Genomic DNA, 20,143 nt, shown 5'->3' on the forward strand with positions numbered 1-20,143 from the left:
CGGTGGCGGCACTGGAGCTGCTGGCGATGGGTACTGATAGCCGAGATTTCCTAAACGAATATCCAGTATATGATAAGTAAGACTCGTAGCTAAAATTCCTTCCAAAACTTACCCCCTTCTATCAGCGAGACTCCATAGCTACAAACTAAAATTGCAAATACGCGGAAACCGCCGAACATCGCTGGTGAAGTTTTTGTAGCGCCGCAGGAGCAAACTTTATTCCTGAAGCGTTTCTGAGAGACTAACAGATTCGCTGGATGTTTGACCGCTTTTTGTAGTTTGTTCCGATGACCATTTCAAAGCAATTTCACTTACCCTTAGAGCTGACTTGCGATCGTCCTATTATACGACAGTCTGTTTACCCAAATCATCGTTACCGTTCAGAAGGGGTAGAGAAACCAGCTAATTCTGAGCCCAGCAGAAAGCATAGTCCCTTCGGGCCAACGGTTTTTTCTAAGGTAAAAGATACGGATTCGTAGGGCAATAGAAAATACAATTAAATATGAAGCTGTGCGTACCATTGGAAGTACTTTTGGCAATCTTATGCACTGGTTCCTTCCAACCATCGCTAGTCTGGCAATTATAAGGTACATTTCTACACTTGCACGTCCTACGTCCTGCGGGTGATATTTCGTTCCCAACTACAAAGTAGTTCGATTATTTTATGTGTGTTATGGCTTTACAATAATGTTTAATATGTGAGTTAACTGTTTGGCCGAAGGACGCAAATGCAAGCTTTGGCTGATCAGTTAGCATAAGTCATCTGGGCAACTTATCAACGAATGAAACGTTAATGCAATTAAATTTTTATTTCACAAAGTAAGAATTCTTCTATAAATAGGAGGTATACAGTCCACAGAAGCTGCAGTACAATATTGTTTGAATTCAAACGTACGTAATGCCAATGAGCCTCGAACCACCCGGATGCCTCATGGGTTCGTTGCTCATTGTGATAATGGAAGTTATCTATTTCCTAAACCCCAATTCTAGCCCTTCCCGAATGAGGTTTTTTCGATACGGACCACTGGCAGTAGCGAGCGAGCGAACGAGAAGAAAGCAGCGATCCTGCCAGAAGAGTATTGATTCGGTTTAAATGCGCGATTGGAGCGGTAGTGAGAAATCCGTCGTTCGGATGCTTGTTAGCAAGCGTCTGGTGGAATGCAATATCGAGGGCAGTAGTAGCTGCCCCTCGGCACACAGATCTCTCCGTTGAACACATAGTCGGCGGAACAGGCGAGTGTACTCTGCTTGCCATCGATGCAGAAGAAGTACCGCTCGCAGCCCGTGTCGTAATCGGCAAAGAAGCCTCCCCGGGCGCACATCGGTTCGTGGCAGTTTCGCGTGATGCAGTTCTCGCTGGCGGCTGCATCGACATCATCCAGCGGAGGGCACGAGAATTTGCCCTGCGCCACACAGCTCCGGCCATCGAACACCTTGCTTCCCCGGCACGTAAGCGTTTGGAGTTTCTCGCCCCGTTGGCAGTAATAGTACTCTCGGCACTGGGAGCCACGGTCCGCGTAAAAGGCGTCGGGCCGACCGGCACAAACCGAATCATCGTCGCACTCCGCATCCTGCCCTTGCCCTCGCACAGTACAGCCACCGTCCGCGTAGATCTGCCCCGGGCCACAGAGGTACGATATTTTGTGGCCGTCCGTGCACAGGTGATACGCCCGGCAGCCAGCTTTCGTATCCTTGTGGTACCCGTTCGGTTTGCCTCGGCAAGAGTCGGCGTCCGCCACCGGGCACTGGTAGGTCGCCTCCGGTACACAGTTTTCGCCATCGAAAACGTACCTGTCGGCACACCGCAAACTCGTTTTGGCACCGTTGTGGCAGTGAAAGTAGGCACCGCAAGCGATCGGTACACTGGGCGTGACCGTAAAGTCCTGATAGTATCCGGCCGCACGGTGAGCACAATCGACCGAGTACGGTGTCCGGTGGCAGGTACCGTTGCTGTCCTCATTCTCCCGGCACTCGTTGCTGGTCTCGTCAAAGTAGAGCCCCCGTGGACAGGAGTATTGCTCGACAGTGCGCTCGCCCTGACACCGCACGTAAAAGCCGCATCCTCGACGTGGGTCTACGTAGTAACCGTCGTGTCGATACTGACAGATGTCTCCCGGCGGGTCCAGCCGAGGACAGTGATACAGGAAGCTTGGCACGCACTGCTGCCCATTGAACACCGTCATCTGTGGACAGTCGGAACGGCTGATCTGCCGGCGTGCCAGGCACCTCACATACGTGCGGCAGTCACGTGAAGTTACCGCCAGATGCAGTCCATCGGGCAGAAAGCTGCACGAGTTATCGAGAGTCTGAAGCGACTGATCTGCGCCCGACGGATTGCACCTGTCACGCGCCGCTCCACCACTATGCATCGTACAGCGCCTAGTTCGTTCATCGAACCCATATCCTGGTGGGCACTCAAGGACGTCCTGGACTTCACCGTCGCTACACACCAGATACCGCCGACAGTCGGTTCCATCCTGCACCACATGCTGCCCGTCGGACAGTCCGTAACATCGCGAATCGGTTTCGTAATGGAGAGCACTACTGGACATGGCAGGATTTTCACAAACAACCTCTCGCTGGGGGCTGCATCGGGTACCGTCGAACACCAACCCCGCTGGACAGTTATCCATCGCGATGAGCGAACCGCCCTGACATTGGTACGATCGTTTGCAGGCCTGTGATGCGTCAGCATACGCACCGTTCGTCTTACCGGTGCACACCGGTTCGTAGCAGGTTCCTGCAGACAGAGCCGAGTCGTTAAGCATCGTAGATTGTCCTCTGGTTTTACACTCGGAAGCTTACCTTCGGTGCGGATACACCGCTGCTGCTGGAAGTCAAACTTTGCCCCATCGGCACAACCGAAACGGATCGCCTGATTGTCGTAGCAGCGATAGTAGGAGCTGCACCGTGTACCAGGAACCGTGTAGAAGAAGTCATCGGGATGCGAACACAGCAGCTCCAGCGACGAAACAGCTGTTTGAAGTGGATACGGATTAGAAACGATCGTCAGAGGACTTTTCGAATTCTGACTTCGTGCTGACAATGATAAGTCATACCCCACGGGAGAGTAGTCTAGAACGAGATTGGCTCGTAGCACTGACCTGTCGCCTCATAGGAAGCCGGTTCTAGCAGCCATAGAGGGGCGCATTGACGTCAATAGGCGTCGTTTTAGGGTTCGTTGTTTTGGAAATACCCCATGGGCGCGTATGAGTCTGCAAATTAATTTGCGTGCATTTGTTTCATCTTCGAGTTCCACGGAGCACTCCAATTAGATCTTACGGTTCTTATTTTGTTACATTATTACGCTTTTGGGTACTCTCGGCCCACTGCAAATGCAAGCAGCTGCTCAACAATCGATCAAAGCACTCATTGCTTAGTTGAATAGCTGGTGATATTCTTTGCCAGGCTCACACAAATTATTCATTCGTGTTCGGTAGCTGTAACTGGCAAGATGAAGCTTCTGAAGAACTACTTGTCCGTTTCGGCGCTTCTTTTGCTTGGTAGAGGTTTGCAAGCTGCTTTGGAAGATACATCTGGGACCGAGGCTCCAGCGTTTCCCTCGGGAGATAATAAAACCACGACCGAACAACCGATAGAGCAACCCTTGGCCACCAGCGACCCTCGTGAGGGATGGTTATTCGAGGAATCAATCGTTTCTAAACTGAAAATTGAACGCAGCGTGTACTCGGCCCTGCTCTACCAGGAGGATGAGTTTGGTTTGGAGTTTCTCTGCCCCGGATTCTGGCTTCGCAAGGATTTGGTACTGGTCCGCAGTGACTGCTGGCCAGATAATACGCGGTAAGTTAACACCTCTGCAGTGCATAGAGCAATGGAGTAATGCTCGCGGTTTGGTAACTTATCCGGTAGAATGGATATCGACCATTCGGTGTCGGAAATTTACCTCAACCACGAACACAATCTGAGCATTTTGCGGCTGAAATCGAAACAGGATGCTACGGAAGACATGCACATTCACCTGGTAAACGTAGAACAACTCAACGCCCTTTCGGATGGACAGTTGATCGAAGCATGCCTGTTATACGTTCTGCGCGATGATTGTACCTTCTTGGAGGTGAGTTTCTGTTCAGTCAGACCGTAGTCAAAGAAAACTCCTTTTCAATTTTCTTTCACGTTATCCTCCCGCAAAAGCGATTCTTTTGGGACAGCCGACCGCTGCCGTTCAAAGTTGCAAAAGGATTGTGCAAGGATGCTGACATCTGTCTGCGGACACGCGTTTCTTCCGCGGACATCCGAGAGTACGCGCTGGTGTGTGGACAATCGCTCGTTGGGATGCAGACCACAGCACCGAGCAGATGCGAACGCAAATTCGGGAGACTAACGCTGGTCGATCTTTCACGCGCAAAGCGTTGGATCGGCGAGGTGCTACAAGAAGTATCGTGGGAAGAGTATGCGCTAGAGGACGATTTGAATCTTGAACAGGACGATAAGGAGGACATGGGAATGGATCAAAATATCACCCTGCCACCCCCTCCAGCGGTCAGCAGTGAGGACCTATTCGCTGGGCTGCAGATTGAGGCAATGTAAACTGCTGTACAAATTAACTGATTGATAATAAAACATTGTCGCGGCGGCCGAGAATTGAACAGAAGGCAGCCTCACAGCAACCGAGATCAAAAACGCGTTTCACAAACTTTGTGGTTCGCTTTGATCACATTTGTTTCAGATTTGGTCTCTGTGATGACATCGACACCAAACAGTGGCTCCACCAAGTTCCGGCTGCCACCGTCGAGATTTCGAGTCACAAATTCTTTCACTTTTCTCGCGGCGTTATCACGGCGACCTCTAGATTCACGGGTCTCTCGCTCCCCTTGTCCGCAACGCTCTGTTTCGCTTTTCTCTCTCTCTCTCTCTCTCTCTCTCTCTCTCTCGTTTGCTATGCCACTCGTGTGTGGTGGCGCGAAGCCTGTCGAGTTAATGCGCCGTTTCCATACATTTATTCCACTATCCCGGATTCTCTAACAGGTCGTTTAGGTTTTATGAATGATCATAGAGCTCCGCCCGCCGGAGAGTTGCGCGCGTGTCATCGCACGAACCCCCGTGGCGGGCGAATAAAACGATAAATCAACCGCTCAGAATTGGTTTTCGTTTTCACATTTTCTTACCGCTCAATGCATTTTCCTTTCATTCCTATTCCTTCGCTTGGCTTTCTTGCCACACTTTATTCGAGCCCGCTGGGATTAATTATGTATGTGAGGCAGGTCTTCGGTGGATCTTCGTTGGGGTTTCGTGGTTTGGGTGGGGCCAAAAGTTGGGCCAGAACAGGAAAAGCGAAAGCGACACCCAAACTGAGAAGTCCACCCATTAAAACGAATCTTCATGAAAGGATCCCTCTCTTTTGTCTTGTGACAGAACTTTAACGACAGTCCAATGGCGGAATCAGAATTTGGAAACTGATTTTTTCTTGCTGATGGCGGGGCCCGTCACGGATACAGCATTTACGGTGTGCCATGCCGTACTCCGGATCCGTGTGTGCGAGTTAAAAATAAACATAGCCCACCCATCTGTTCCTACCCGATTCTCTCTCGCATCGAGAAGACGGCGGTCCGTCCCATCAGTGGCTCACCTGTGGCAAGGACGGTCGTTGCTATCGCACCGGCGATGGCTATGAGTTTGCATAAATTTGCTCTCTTCGCGAAGCACCGGTGCCTGCCGGTTCCACGGTTCCACCCCATGGCGCCCGCGCGATCTTGACGATGATGGTGCTGCTGCCGGTGGGGCGATTGAGATGTTCGCCCAATAACGATGTCCGGGGCGCGGTTACTTAACCCGCTGCGGTGCTTCCGCTAACGGTTTTCGTATCGTGGCGTGCCTGTGTCAGCTCCAAGCGTTGTTGTGATTCGATCGGATCCGAGCCCTTTTCGGTCTAATGATTGATTACGACTCAATTTGCGCGCATGCGATGCTAGTGGCTGCGTTGCGTTGCTGGCGAGGTCTGATAAATTAGACTGGGACACGACACGCCAGACGCACCGCTGTCGAGTCGTGAGAATGCGCTCTGTAATTGGAAGCAAAACAACCGCAAAAATGTATGAAAATCGTATCAATAGAAGCCGTCTGGAAGCCGCCTGCGGCAAGGTGCGCGTCTGATGCGCCGATGCAGATTACGGTGCACCTTGGCACGTGTCTGGCGGTGCCGGTGATTGACTCGTTTATTGGCGTATCGCAAATCCTGCTTCTACGTTTGTTTGGTTACTGGCTACTCGTTCTTTAAAACGTCGTTTCTCTCTGTACGATCCTCTCGAAAGAAGCACAGATTGACAGGAACCCCTGTCCCGCGTTTGTCGGCGTCGACGATCGCTGAGGCGGATCTAGGTATCGAATTTGCCGATTGAATAATATTTCGCCAAGCTCTCTCTCTCTCTTTCTCCTTCGTTTGAGGCAAACTTTATGCGACTTAACGATTTTAACGAGCTGTCACCGATAAAAGCAGACGGCTCATCATTTTTACGATCGACCGATCAACACGCTAATAAGCGGCTACTCCCTGCCGAAGGCCTGGGAAGCAACTCCTTTTTGCTCTCCCGATCATTGAAGATCGCTTTCGATCTTCATCCCAGTGGGTAGGTGCAGTTGTTTTGCAAAAACTCCACGGCAAACAGAGCTGCACCGGCGGGTGGGGATTTTATTGCTTCGCTTCTCTTTTTTAATATGTCAAGGTTTCGATTATTGGCATCTACACTCATCGTACACACACATGCACACGCTAATTGGAAGGTCGAAGGACGTCCAGTGATCGTGATGAGCACTCCACCGCTCGGCAATTAACTGCCGGAACTAAGGATTTGGTCAGTGGGTCAAGAAACTTAGAAATTGGGGTTCGTTGGCTGCGGCCGCGTTGATGTTTTTTGTCTGTCGGACCTCACAAACAAGATGCTGCGTAATTTACGAAAATAAACAGAACATGTTTGTTCGAATGTTCGGCGAGCTTGCATTGGCGGGAAAAAACGAACTTTTCGACATTTGAAATATTATTCCGCACACACTCCCGGAGTAGGGTTTCGTATGGTAGAAAAAAAGGGTGTTATTTTTAAGACGCCCCTTTCGCCAATCACTTTATTAGCTACCGCGTGGTAGAAACATTAAACCTGGAACGCAGAACCACACACGCCTTGGCAAATTCTCTCACCTTTTAGGAAGCAATAGTAAACACAGGTAACAAATTAGCCAATAACGACGCCGCCCGGAACCACTACTCGCCTCACGGTTGATTGGAGATTTCCGCTCGATGCGCGCTTCTCTGATCTATCATTAGATCGGTATTTTCGCACGCACATACTACTTTGGAGGCGGTTCTCCTGACGGGCAAATCCGTTTGTTTAGTGCTCAGCTAACTCAGGGCGGTAAGGGCCCCAGCTTACTGTTTGTGTCTTTCTTCTCAAACAAACGAAACACTCAGCAGCATCGGACGCGGGACACGTTTTGACGATCGATCTAAACAGCTGTTCGACGAAGGACGCACGATGGCGTTGGCACTAAGTTTACGCACAAGATGAACGCAACACGATTAACCGTAGCCTCGCGTTTGGTCGTGCACAGAAAAAGGTTACGGCCAAGGCAACGACGACGTCCGATCAGCCGGCCACCAATGAATGGAGCACGAGTCGCCAGTGAGTCTCTCATTTATACGGACTGGAAAATCGGAACGAAAAGATCAAATAATGAGAGAGAGTTAGCTGAACAGAGAACGAGAGAGAGAGAGAGAGAGATCGATGAGAATGTTCTTGCGGGTGATGATGTTGCCCGGGCAGGATGGGGTGGTTTTTGCATGGGGCCGAGATGACGGAGACGGACCTGCAACCTGTTTTGGAAGACACCATGTCTCCGCCGGATTGTCGAGTGGCTCCGTACAGGCTCCGCAGGAGGAGGCAGTCACAGCCACGCATGAGAAAGTTAGTGATGGCCAAAGCGTGGCTTGAATGCGCCTCTCCCCGGAGGCGGGGTATACTAATTTGCACAACTTCAGGATGTTCTCTTGTTTCGCGTTCAATTTATGGTTTTTATTGGCTGTGAGCTTCGCCGGAGGAAAGCATTGAAGCGCTGAAGGCACTTCGGATGAGCTCTGAAATTACCTCTTGTTTTTCGATCATTAACCTGCTAACTTTTCAATACCTTTTTATAAATATTTAAAAAAAAACCTTTTTAATTTCATTATTGAAGTTCATCTAAAAATGATTGTTTATACATGATAATATCATAAGCTATTTAAGATCACGAGTATCCGTGGCTGTTCACACTCACTAATATTGCCCCTCGTGGTGGATTGTTTGTTGCCAGCCTAGCGGGCTGAAACCTAATACGCTTGAACTGATCCGCAAACTCATGCTGCTTGTCTGTAAAAACCCAAAAATAAAAGACCACCATGGAGATGGGAGACAGAATCAAGAACCACTTAAAGCCATCCGAAACGGAACACGAGGCGTCACATAGTCTCTGTTCTCACGTGTTGGCATCTGTGCTCTCCGGCTGAAACCGATCATGCGCCTCCATTGACGCGCTTGTTTTCAATGGGTTGGCGTTTCGTTGGTTTTGAACGGCTCCATCGCGCCAAATTCCGGTTTATCTTGTTTTCGTGGTGCAAAATCGCAACAAAAGACCATCGTCTTCACCGCTGGCTAATCCGACTTCCCACTGCGTGTAGATCTTTGAGACGCACCGGCTTCGGGTCACTGGAAACCTGACCATTCCTAAGTCTCGCTGCAAGCCGTGCAGCCAAACGGTTGGAGGGTGTTTTTGCATAATTTATATCCTTCAGTGTTCCGTTTCACACCTCTAAACTTTGGCCGAATACTTTATGTATCTTGACGCTTCTGTGTCATTTATGATCCTTTCGACCCTTCTAGGTGTTGGGCTAATATGAAGATGAATCATCTCGTCTTCTACCATGCGTGTTTCAGTTCTTCTTTTGTGTTAGAAAGATCCGAAAGTGGAAAAAAATCCATTCGAGCTCGCATTTTCGGCATCAACCGTATCGATTACCACGCGATATCGTAACGGATGAGCAACGATTTTCTGGCGGACAGTTTAACGACTATGTAAATGGCTTGCGGCAAAACCAGAAAAGGCTACTGCATGTCTGGTTTTGCGTCAATTGCTACCGGCTTTTAGGGCGTGCGTGTCTAGGACATTATGTAAATGGACACTCAGCATAAAAAGTATCAGCCACTAGGATGACTGAATGAAACTTTGTTTTATCAGCCGGGCGATGGAGAGCCGATATTGGTGGTAGAGAGTTCAACGTTCCTTCTCACCAGTTGGGCCAGCGGGGTGAGATCATCTTGGAATTATGTTTAAGTCCGGTTGCAGTAAACCGATCAAAACTGCGTGAAAGATGATCTTTTAAAGTGAAAAAACTAAAAACTTATCATTGGAATACCGCCAAGGTACCATCACTATTTCTGCTGACTAAGAAGGGTCTTTTGACGATGGGTGTGACTCATCAACAAGATCTGATGAAACACTGTCGGTATTATAATCATTTGCTAAGAAAAATGCAATACTTGCAGTAACCGTTTTGAATATGATTTCAGAACAAAATAAGTCGGTGTGCGGCATTGAAAACAAAGGCGTATATAAGATATGGAATGTGTGACCAAAGTCTACACCCAACGCTCAGTGTCCAACATAAAAGCAATATACATTCGTTTTATTTTGATTTGGGGTTCAATTCTTTTGGCACAGTTTCGAAGAATTGGACATATCTATTTCAAATTAAATCGGTTGTCGATACTTTGTCCCTGTTGATAGTAAAATGTAGTAACGCTCGTCGTTGCCTGGTTCGATTCCCTAGACCAGCATGACAGGGGGTTGGCGCAGGACCAGCAACCACGCCCATAAAGAAAAACAGTATTACCGGATAAGAAGCAGAATTACTTATCACGGCGCAGAGGGCCAAAGAAGTAGATACTCACCAATTAAAAAATTGCACGCGAAACATTATGAACTCCGAGAAATCGGTGGTAGAGCAGGTGTACTGTAATCAGCTGTAATTAGATGTTTAAATATTTAATGTAAGAAGATGTAGATTCATTCTCGGCTCGTTAACGCTATCTTCTTCTTCTTTTTTCATCTCTTAGTTTGGTTTTCCAGTTCCGCATATACACATATATTTATGAGATATTGTAAAGCTTTATAGATAGTTTACCTTGAATAAAAAGCGCAAACATTTGAACGCAAATTTTAAATAACTTGATTGGTTTAAATAACTCCGAAAACCGAGGCAACACTGCAAACCGAAAGAGGTAATTAAATTTAATCAAATTTGAATTTAATGTAATAAAAGAGATAAAAAACAAAAAGAAATTTAGCTGAACAGTTAATTTAAGCCTCGTTGTCGTTGTTCGAAATATTTTTTTTAAATTTTTGAATTTTTTATGTTTCCTCCGAAAGCTCGCCGCCAGAGGGTGTTGCGCGCCTGAGCTTTTATGTAATTACGCTTTTATTGATCTCTCGCACACCCCTAAACGCATCTAGAGATGTGTTGGTAAGTGCGAGCCACAAAAACGTGCAACGTGTGCGTGCAATACTCAGTGTCACGCCGTATGTCAAGCGTGAAAAGACAGAAGTGGATCGACGGACGTGAAAAGTGAAAAATACCGTCTCCACTCCATTCTTGTGCGTTGGTTTTCCACTGTGTGAGAGAGAGAGAGAGTTTTCCGCAGGGTGGTTTGTGAGAGAAAACCTGGCCTCAACTCGACTCGTGGACTCGTGAACGTGAACCCGCGCAACGCAAAGCGCGAGCAGCTCTCTCGCTCGCTCGTAATGTTGCCAACAAAACAACCGGCTACAAAAGTGCTCCAGGAAGGGTGGAACCCACACAACGATGCCCGCGAACTGTCAAATGTGCGAGAAAGGAACGTGAAAGGCGAGCGGCGCCAAACTTGGGCCGCGATCGTGAGAGAGAGTTCAGTGTACGATTGAGACTGTGTTGGAGCGGATGGAAACCTGGGCGAACCCTTGGAGCGTCGCTTAAACGTGAGCCAGTGCCGATCGGGGAAAACAATTAGTCAAACGGAAAACGTTGTTCTGCTGGGCGCTGTCCTCCATTTTGTACGCGGCGAAGCAACCCGTGATCGCGCACAGTGCCGCGGTGATCGTAACGATCGGCAAGAGACGAACCTTCTGCGTGCTTTCTCGTCTTCAAAATCCGGGAGCCATCCGTTTCCTGTGCCACGGATTCGTGATCCGTACATTTTCCTCCCTAGCCCGCGCACCTGTGGTTTCAGTTTCCCGAACGAAACGAGTTACCATTGTTTGTGGCGAGATGGCGATGGGCTAGGAAAATTAATAATTAATCATCTTTTGCTGCGAATGAATGATCAGCGCCGCGTTAATCATTTCGATGTGCTAATTGTGCACGCGTGTGTATGTATGGGTGTGATCGCGTGTGCTCCTCGTCAGATTCTTGCGTGATCGTCTAGTGGTGCTGGCTTTCGCGCTGTGAGCTTTTCCGTTGTTTGCACAGTGCGAGCGAAGGAGAGGAAAAATGGGCATGATGATCATCGGGCGATGATCGTCGTCTGCTTCCTTGCGTCATTCTACTACCCAGTGTTCCGTTCCACGTCCGTTTACGCTCTCGTACCTGTGTACCGGTGTGTGTTGTGCGGGGCTTACTGTGTACGTGTGCGCGTTCTTGTGCATCTTCGAAAAACTATTCCCCCCCCAGAAGCACCACCTCTCCGGTGAAGATGTGTCCCGACATTCCTGCGATCCCCATTTTATCAGTTGGCACCTCTCGCTGTCACCTTCATCCATCGCATAGCGAAGCATAATTGAGCACCACAAGGAAGGAACGAGGGAAAAATAGAAATACATGCAAATGGAATGGAATGAAGTATTTTATTCAAATTAGGCAATCACGCACACATACCCACGCACACCGGCACGGGCGAATGGAAAACGGGTCAGAGAAGTATCTCTTGGCGTGCGTTTCTTCCACCGGTTTTTCTTCACGCCACCCCGTTCCGCGGGATTCCCTCTGCCCGTCGTCGTCGTCATCGTCGTCGGATGGGTTCCGAGATGGGGATGTGTCGCGAGAACTCCCAGATACGGCAGATAACCCACAGCAGCAACAACGAACCCCTGGAAGGCGTCGCCGCCCTGCCCACAAAGCGCTTTTGCTCTCTGGCCACTTCCTTTCTTCTCTGGACGTCTCTTGACGTCTTCACATTTCACTGCACAGGAGACGACGCAGAAGAGGCAGAAGATCGGGACACCAACCGGTTCCGGTGGAAGCCCCGTGGCAGAGACCTCCTGGGCCACCTGCCTCTCTCCTTCTCTCCTTCTCTCACTCTCACTATCTTTCTCGCTCTCCCTTCCGGAAGGGTAATTAACGGCAGTTTTATCTCGTACGTGAACGGAGGGAATCGAACGCGATCCCAGGCGCGCGCTGGCCACATCGCGAGAAAACAGAAACCCCCCACCGCCAGTGCGCGTTCTTTCAGCTAGCACCACTCCCCAACAGGCTCTCCCGATCTATGCCGCGCGCAGACCTAGAAAAGCTCCGGCGGGCAGAAGAAGAATCTTCGATCCGATTCTGTGATGTGTATGTGTATGTGTGATTCGCTTCATTGTCGTTTCTTCCATTCACCAGAGCTGCGAGTGTTTGTTCGAGTGTTTTTGTGAATGTGTTGAGGCGGTTGAGCCGGAAAAAGGTGGAATATTAAAAAGCAACAGCAACAAAATCAACCTCCTCCGGTGGAATTCAATGCCCCCACCAGGCCGTCCGCTCCGCTCCGATTACCGATTCCCGGTGTGTTCTGATGTTTAAGAAGTGAATTTAAAAGTAATACTACAAAACAAACCTCCAAGCAGTACGCTCGCAGAAGAATGTTTCTCTAGCGCCGCGTTTCGATCGATCAGCATCGATCGCCCGGCAGCGATCCCAGCAAAGGGCAAGTGCTTCGTCTTCACTCTCCAATGGTGCACCGCTGGTAGAGTACGTGCCGGGTCCTAAAAAGATCCCCGCATCAACGCTGGGTGTGGTTCAGTGGCAGAAAAGCGCACAACCGGAGCAGGGAGGAAAACAAAGATTGCAATAGCGCCACATTTCATCGTCTCGCTGGACTCGATTCGCGCTGCAGGTAAGCCCTTTTTCTGGCGCCCGCTCCTCGACTCCCGTTCTAACGAACTGCGCAACTTCCCAACTGCAACGCGAACAATGCAGCTGGTAATAGGAGAAAATCAGCACGCGAAACGTGATGGACGCGACGATGCTAAGCGTATTTACTTTTTCCCTCACGGCCGACTTCCGACGTGCCTCTGGCTAGCGGAGGGCATATGCACTTCGATGGTGTAACAGTCACCGTACACAGCTTCGTAGCTTTGTCTCGTTTCGTAAGAAAATTCCAACGCTGGGCTGCAACATTTTATACTTCTGGCTACAAGTTTGCAAACGGATGACCCTCAACCGTGCCGTTTCTCTACCAGAAAAAAAACGATAAACTCCGATTGTTATCGTTAGCCGTTTTCTTTTTCAAAAGCTGACGCTTTATAGCTCGTTGCCAATAAATCGTTCCACTCTGTGTTTCATTATCAGCAGACCAGCAATGAAGTAAGTCACGAAGAAAGCAACTGAGGTGGCCACCGTTTTGAAACCGCGAAGCCTCTCGAATTCTTCTTCAACTCGTGCGTTCCTTTTCAGTGGACAATATTTCACGAAAGCTCCTTTCGTTTCACTTCCCACCGAGACCCAGGTTGGCTCGGTAACATTTTCGCACCCGGGCTACAATTTTCGCGAATCATTTCAATTGCGACAGCGGACAAAAACAGCCGATCGCGCCCTGTCTGCTTCGTGGCACCAGAAGCAAACAAAAATCCGTGCGATCGTTTCGCGATCACAAATTTGCGAGTCGGAGCTCGGGACAAGTGTGCGTCACGAGCAAGTTGAAAAAAAATAATCTGTTTTATTTTTAGCGTCGTTAGAGATACTTCGCCAAGCGCAGAAATGCGTAGTAGAAAAAACAGAAACGAAATGTCCTCCTCAAAGGGAATAACAATTTCAAAATCCCGCACGCACGCCACGGTCATGTTTGTCACCCGTTCGTTGGTGCGTTGTTTCGGGCTCCGCTCCAAAATTCTGCCCCGGCCAGTTTTTCTGCCTTTGACCAAAAGGGAGCGAATGCCAACACAGCCATCGTCGAACGGAAGTGGACGGCCGGGTGATCGGTTCCAGCACGCTACGCCACACCACGCACAAGCCCGAACCCCAAATTCCGTGGACGCGGCCGCGGACGGTCACGCTAGAGAGGGTTCATGAATAAAACAACAATACGGCACCCCGGGGGGGAGGGCTCCACATACGAGCATAAAACTAAGGCCCCCCGGGTGAGGGGTCGCACTCTGCAGCTCTGGTTCTGCCGCTGACGAGGGGAAAAATGGTGGCGAAAAGCCAAGCCTCGTCCGTGTGGCAAAAACAACTGGAAACATGGAAAACCGATCCGAACCGATGACGGCGCAGCCCTCGCCCTCGAACCGCGGAAAGTAAAATGATCACAAAAATCAAAACAAATACACCGATGTTTGGTGACGAACAAAAACATGAAAACCCGAAAAAACTCCTGATCTGAAGCTGTACTTTTTGAGAAGTGCTGACTCCGCGCGTTGTTCGTTCGTTTGGCAAGGAAAAATGGTTGAATAGAACCGGGAAACGCGAAACGGATGAGGATAATGGTAGGGCACAGTTAGCGAAAACTGTGCGGCCATCGTGGTGGGGAGTGAAAACAAGATGGAGGATTTCGCACTGCATCGTAGAATGAGTCACCGGGCCTCGGGGAGCACCAATTTCGGATAACGATTTGCTTCACGCTACGCTACGCCAGTGGAGAGCATGTTCAACAAAATTGTCGAGTCAAATTGACGGAACCTGTGCCGACCACGAACCCCTGCCCGTTTCGTGGGCAACGTTCTATTATTTTTACCCAGATTTCGTTTTTTACAACCCTCCACACACTGACCACACACGACAGAGCCCACGGACAATCGAACCCGAGGCAGGCTGGAAACGAGCAGCAGAGGCGCGGGAAATGATTAGCATTTTTTAAGCCACACAAATTGATGGTTTTCCACGGTTTTAGTTTTGGGTTCGGTTCTAGCACCGGGCCCATCGACGGAAAAATGGCCTCCGTTTCGCGTGGAGGAGAGAGTGTAAAGCGATACGATCCGTAAAGGGTTCCAACTGTGCGTTTGTATGCGTGTGTTTACGATTACTGTTGGCCATCTGGTGTGGTCTATGACTGGGAACTGATAGGGCTTAGCTTGGCTTTGCCTACACACCTCGGATCAACATACCTCGGGGCTTCATTCTAGTTATGTTGCCGAGTTGTCTGGTTTCTCTCCGTCACTCTGTCCGGTATGCGTTATCTGATATGTGATATCACCACTTTCGGGAACGTGTTTCGGCATACTTCATATTTTATTGATTGTATTTTGTTTGCTATAGACACATAATCCATCGTATTCAGGGATTATGAAAGTGTGCCACTTCGTGTTAATGTTTTATGCTTGCCATGCCATCGGGTCAGGTTGGTGCGGTTTTCTGTGCTAAAGTTCCCCCTGAGCTAAAAGTTTACTGATTAAAGTTCAACTTAATCAATCAATCATAAGACCACATTCTTGTGGGCTCCCCGGTTCAATGACACATCGCTCTCAGCTCAATGCAAGTTTGTTGCGAAACTACCGATAACAGCGCAAAACGGACCTATGATTGATTATGACTAGCCACCGATTGTATGGAGCCCAACAAAGTGTGACTCATTTCAACGACATTCCAGCCCCAGGCCAAGGGTAATTGATCGAAACCGTATGCGTGCGTCTTTCAAACACGGATGGGAAATATGTTTGGAACGATCATGGCTACATTAATTGTTGAAAAACCAAACTCAATAAACCCCGTTTAGCGTCAATCGATCAGAGCAGGCCACACCCTGGTCACAGGTGAAAGCCACGATTTCACGGTCCAACGAAAACTTAAAAAAATCCGACCCGAGGGTTTTCGGAAGGAACACCAATAAAAAGGGTTATTTAACACTCCGGAATGACGTGTGGAATGTGTTTCTATTTGTTTGTTGACCCTAAATGTTTCATCGGGTTCCGTTCTTAAACACCCGTTGAAGTCTTTCGTTCATCTTGCGTGGTGCAACTCGATTTTTTGGATGATTTTATTCGACCAATCAACATGATCAGACCCACAGGATATGGTACCTTCTTGGTGAAAACACCTTGTCCAATCGATAACGTGGCGCAGGTTCGTCGATTACGTCTTCCGAATGAATGCATCGATGAAAACACACACCGAATACCAGAGAGGTCCCCGATTCTTAGCACGCCGCATGCCGAGGAGCGCCCGTGGAATCCGGCAAACCGTTAGGGGACCGACATTTAAAACTTGCCGGCCGCGACGACCCCCCATTTGTTGGAGCCGGTTTCGAATCCTCCCCAGAGCACTCCGTTTTTTGAACGATGCCTTCGCCGGCTGCAAATAGTTGCCGCGCTCTATTCCCGTGGGCTATCAACGCGCTCCGAGCGATGAAGTTTCTTCAGCCTACTTTAAATGTTTACCATGGCATCGCCACCGATGTTGTCATTTGTGGCACGATCGTACGAGAAAGCTCCAACAATGTTTGGCCGATTAGTGGGCTCAGATCAAGGCGTCACTTTTACAGTGTACTGTCACTGTTTGCTTGAAGTGGGATAATTAATTTGGTGGCCATTGCGGCCATGTTACGATGTTTATAAGCTCAATTTAAGCTTTAACGGTGCCCCAGTGTTTGCAATGTAGGGTTTGTTTACGATACCTTTAGAAACAGTTGCTCTCCTTTGACATTGTTTGAGAAGTGTTATACTCCCATCAAAGTGTGCGACGCAACAAACCGGGATCGCAACGTGCAATTCACGGGTGATTTTAATTTTCCCCTGCATCAACCATAATTTGCCATTACGCAAGGCGTACATCAGTTACTCAATATATTTGATAATCCTCCTAAAGAGGCCCGGTTTTTTTTTGTACCTTATCGCACCCTACGTCCGCGTCGCGGTAAATTATCCTATTGTGGGGCCGTATACGGCAGCCAGCATCGTCGACCCGGACCGGCAGCGAAGATACACGGGAGCCTGAGAAAAGCTTTCGCTCACCAGCTGTTTGTTTACCTAATTTTATTGAAACACTAAATACAGCCCCCCAATCCGGCGGTGGAAAAGGGAAATGATCAGCCTCGGAGTCTTACTTCACACTTTTCTTCACAGCGAGGATATTCTCACTTTTCTTCAAATTATGTTGTTTGCCTTTGCTGTAGTTTTTTTCTCACTGTCCGCCACCCAATCCGGGGATCGGAAGAACTGTCAAAACTGCCGGCTGCTGCTGCGGCGGAAAGAAAGAAAGTTCGCCAATGCGGAAGATGACGGAACGGTGGTGGAAGGAATGGAAACAATAGGTAGCCTCTTCCACAACCTTCCCACGTGCCGCCGAGAAGAGCATTATCATACAATAAACAAAAGTGAATTAGCGCACTGGGCGATGGAGAGTATCGTGGGTCATGAACTGTGGACTCTTCTTCCTCGAAAGACCTAGAAGGCGAACACCAGACCCGAGACCAAGGTTTCCCGAGGATATGTGCCATCGTCACCTGCTTAAAGCCACCTGAACCTTCCTCGTTGGGTAATGGGATAGCATAAGGCGCGATAAAAGACGTTTCCCAGCGATGGAATTTGCATAGTGTCCAAGTGTTCCACAACCGACCGCTTATGGTGTGGCAGTCATTTCTAATTTTTTTTTTTTGAATTTCAAGCAATTTTTTTGTTTATTAACTTCATCCGTTTATTAACTTCATTCATCAACCTTTTTTTAAATGGAGATCTTCATCTAGACCACCGTCCATGGCAAAGCGGGGAATACTATGCAAGTAAAAGCTCCCACCGGGGTCGCTTTTCCACCGCACTCGACGCATCCAAATGGACCAATTATTGTGCGACCGATGCCAACATTCGGTTGTTGGCATCAAATCAAAATCCTTCAGTAATTCGTCCCCTTTCTTTTTCTCCAACAAAAAAACGTGACCCCTCGGCACACGCTTGGGGTGGTGCAATGGAGCGAAAGTTTTGGCGAGAAAGTCAACGAGCCGCCCGATTTTACTAACCCGCGTTCCGTGATGTTCCGATTGAACTGTGGTTCGATTTTCGTGACGCCGCGCTCGGCGATGATCGAAATTAGCATAAAATTGAAATACTAGGCCAGGTTGTGACTGAAAGCTAATCTGTCCGGTTTTTTTTGGTGGGAGACAGATTAATCTTCGTCACAGAACGTGACAGTTTGCTGACCCTTTGAAACAGTTTTACTCCGATTGCCTTCGACGGAAACTTTCCTTCGGAAAACGTGGCTCAGGGCTGAAATAAAACATTGACCTAGTCATCTCACGACGATTGATTGCCAAGCGAAGCATCGACGAACGTCGACCGTCATTAACTTTCCTGTCGATCCGGTCGGTTCTCCATCGCTCATTAGGCATCATCGCGTTACACGTGCGTTTAAAGAAGCGCCAATTTGCGCTAAACTGTGCTGCTCCCCAAGAGCTACTGCTGCTGCCGGTACTGGCCAGGCGGTAGAGTTGGAAAACTGCCAAACAGCGAAAACTACTCCCGCGCGCCGAGTGTGAACCAATTAAACTTTACACACCACTGACCGGTGGAGGTTTTCGAGGGCAGCAACATTTGTTGTGCTGTTTTTTTTAAATATCGTACACCCAACCAGTCGGTTAAGGATCATTATGTGTGCTTACTCCGTGTGTTTTTTGGATATTAAATTCAATTTTCTCTCGCAATCGGCGAGGAACCAGAAACGTTTTAAAGCTTTACGTTTAATTCATGTTTTTAGCCTTACACGTAACCTACACTCGAATCCCGGACCAGACAGAGCGCACTGCCACAAATCGCCGTTGATCGTTCAAGTCGTCCATCAAGCCGCGACATGCTGGAGTTTAATGGACAATCCACGCCCGGCGATCCCCACCGCGCGGCGGATGATCATTTATCCCGCCCGGGTCGTTGACGAACGGAAACGGATTAATAGTTGCTCGCCGGAATCTCGGACGGCGACGGCGGGATAGGGATCGCGTGGGAATGGCCACGATGATCGCCACGATTGAAAATGATCCCTCCCCTTCGCCTTTCCGGCGGCGTTTCTTTCGCTTTCGCTTTCACGCGCGTACGCAGCTCGAAATTTCCACGCACCGCAAGTGACGCGGCACGGTGGTTTCACTTTCGCGCGGCACGCCGGGAAAACTGATCGGCGCATCGGTCCGCTCACCATTGTGTGTCGCCCGCCGTCATCTGGCTGTGTATGTGAGAAAATTGCACCCTGTCCGGGGTTGAAAGGTGAGAACTATATTCTGTCCAACCCTCTTCTTTCGGGTTGGAAAAAAGGGGACCGCTACGGCAGCCCGAGTTTCCACCCTGATTTCTTCATTGTTTTTCGCTCCACGAGTTATGGGTGGAAAATAAAAGGAAAGCAAAACCGAGAGACTCATTTTGCAGTGAAGAGGAAAAACAGTGGACCCACTCTCTTTGCTGCTCGCTAGTTATGTTATCGCCATCATAACGACACACCACGTGGCATCGTTTTGGTGCGTGACAGGGACGACTTTTGTCGTGGCATTGCGTAAGTGGTTCGCCGGCCCGTACCTGTCGCGCCCCAGATGATGGACGAGATAAGTAATTTATGCAATTACACCGAGCTGGCGGTACATCCTTCATTTTGCACGATGTGATGTTCGCGGCGATGGCGAGCTCCATCATTTACTTTTCAGTCCCCCAGCGACAGTCGAAAGCGATAACTTTTACGCCCTCGGCACTAGGTAGGGGTCGCTCGATGATCTCTGCTCTCTCAGCCGGCGAGACAGGTGCTATGTTTGCTGCCACAGCCTCGTGTAATTACCCCCGCGGGTATCGGCGCATGAGTGTAGCAGTCGTCGCCCGCGCACTGATAAGCGGCACGTCACCGATAACGGAGCCCTATGCTTTGGCCAGCGTCTTGCGTCAGCTTCTAGTCCGGAGCGCGGATCGTGACGACCTTGCGCAAGGTAACGCACACACCCGGGGCGGAATTCTTCGCTTTATCTCTCTCCAGCTCTAT

The 20,143-nt window shown here is 49.2% G+C and overlaps 1 protein-coding gene across 1 annotated transcript; it reads right to left on the minus strand.

Moving 5' to 3' along the window:
• Window positions 1-1,139: 1,139 nt before the first annotated feature.
• LOC131208206 (uncharacterized) lies at window positions 1,140-5,696 on the minus strand. Its single transcript, XM_058200858.1, has 3 exons — window positions 5,588-5,696; window positions 2,806-2,976; window positions 1,140-2,740 (listed from the first exon to the last, which is right to left on the minus strand). The coding sequence occupies exons 1-3, from the start codon at window positions 5,694-5,696 to the stop codon at window positions 1,140-1,142; spliced, it is 1,881 nt and encodes a 626-aa protein (XP_058056841.1).
• Window positions 5,697-20,143: the final 14,447 nt, after the last annotated feature.

Source organism: Anopheles bellator, chromosome 2, assembly GCF_943735745.2.
Source record: "Anopheles bellator chromosome 2, idAnoBellAS_SP24_06.2, whole genome shotgun sequence".
NCBI lineage: Eukaryota > Metazoa > Arthropoda > Insecta > Diptera > Culicidae > Anopheles > Anopheles bellator.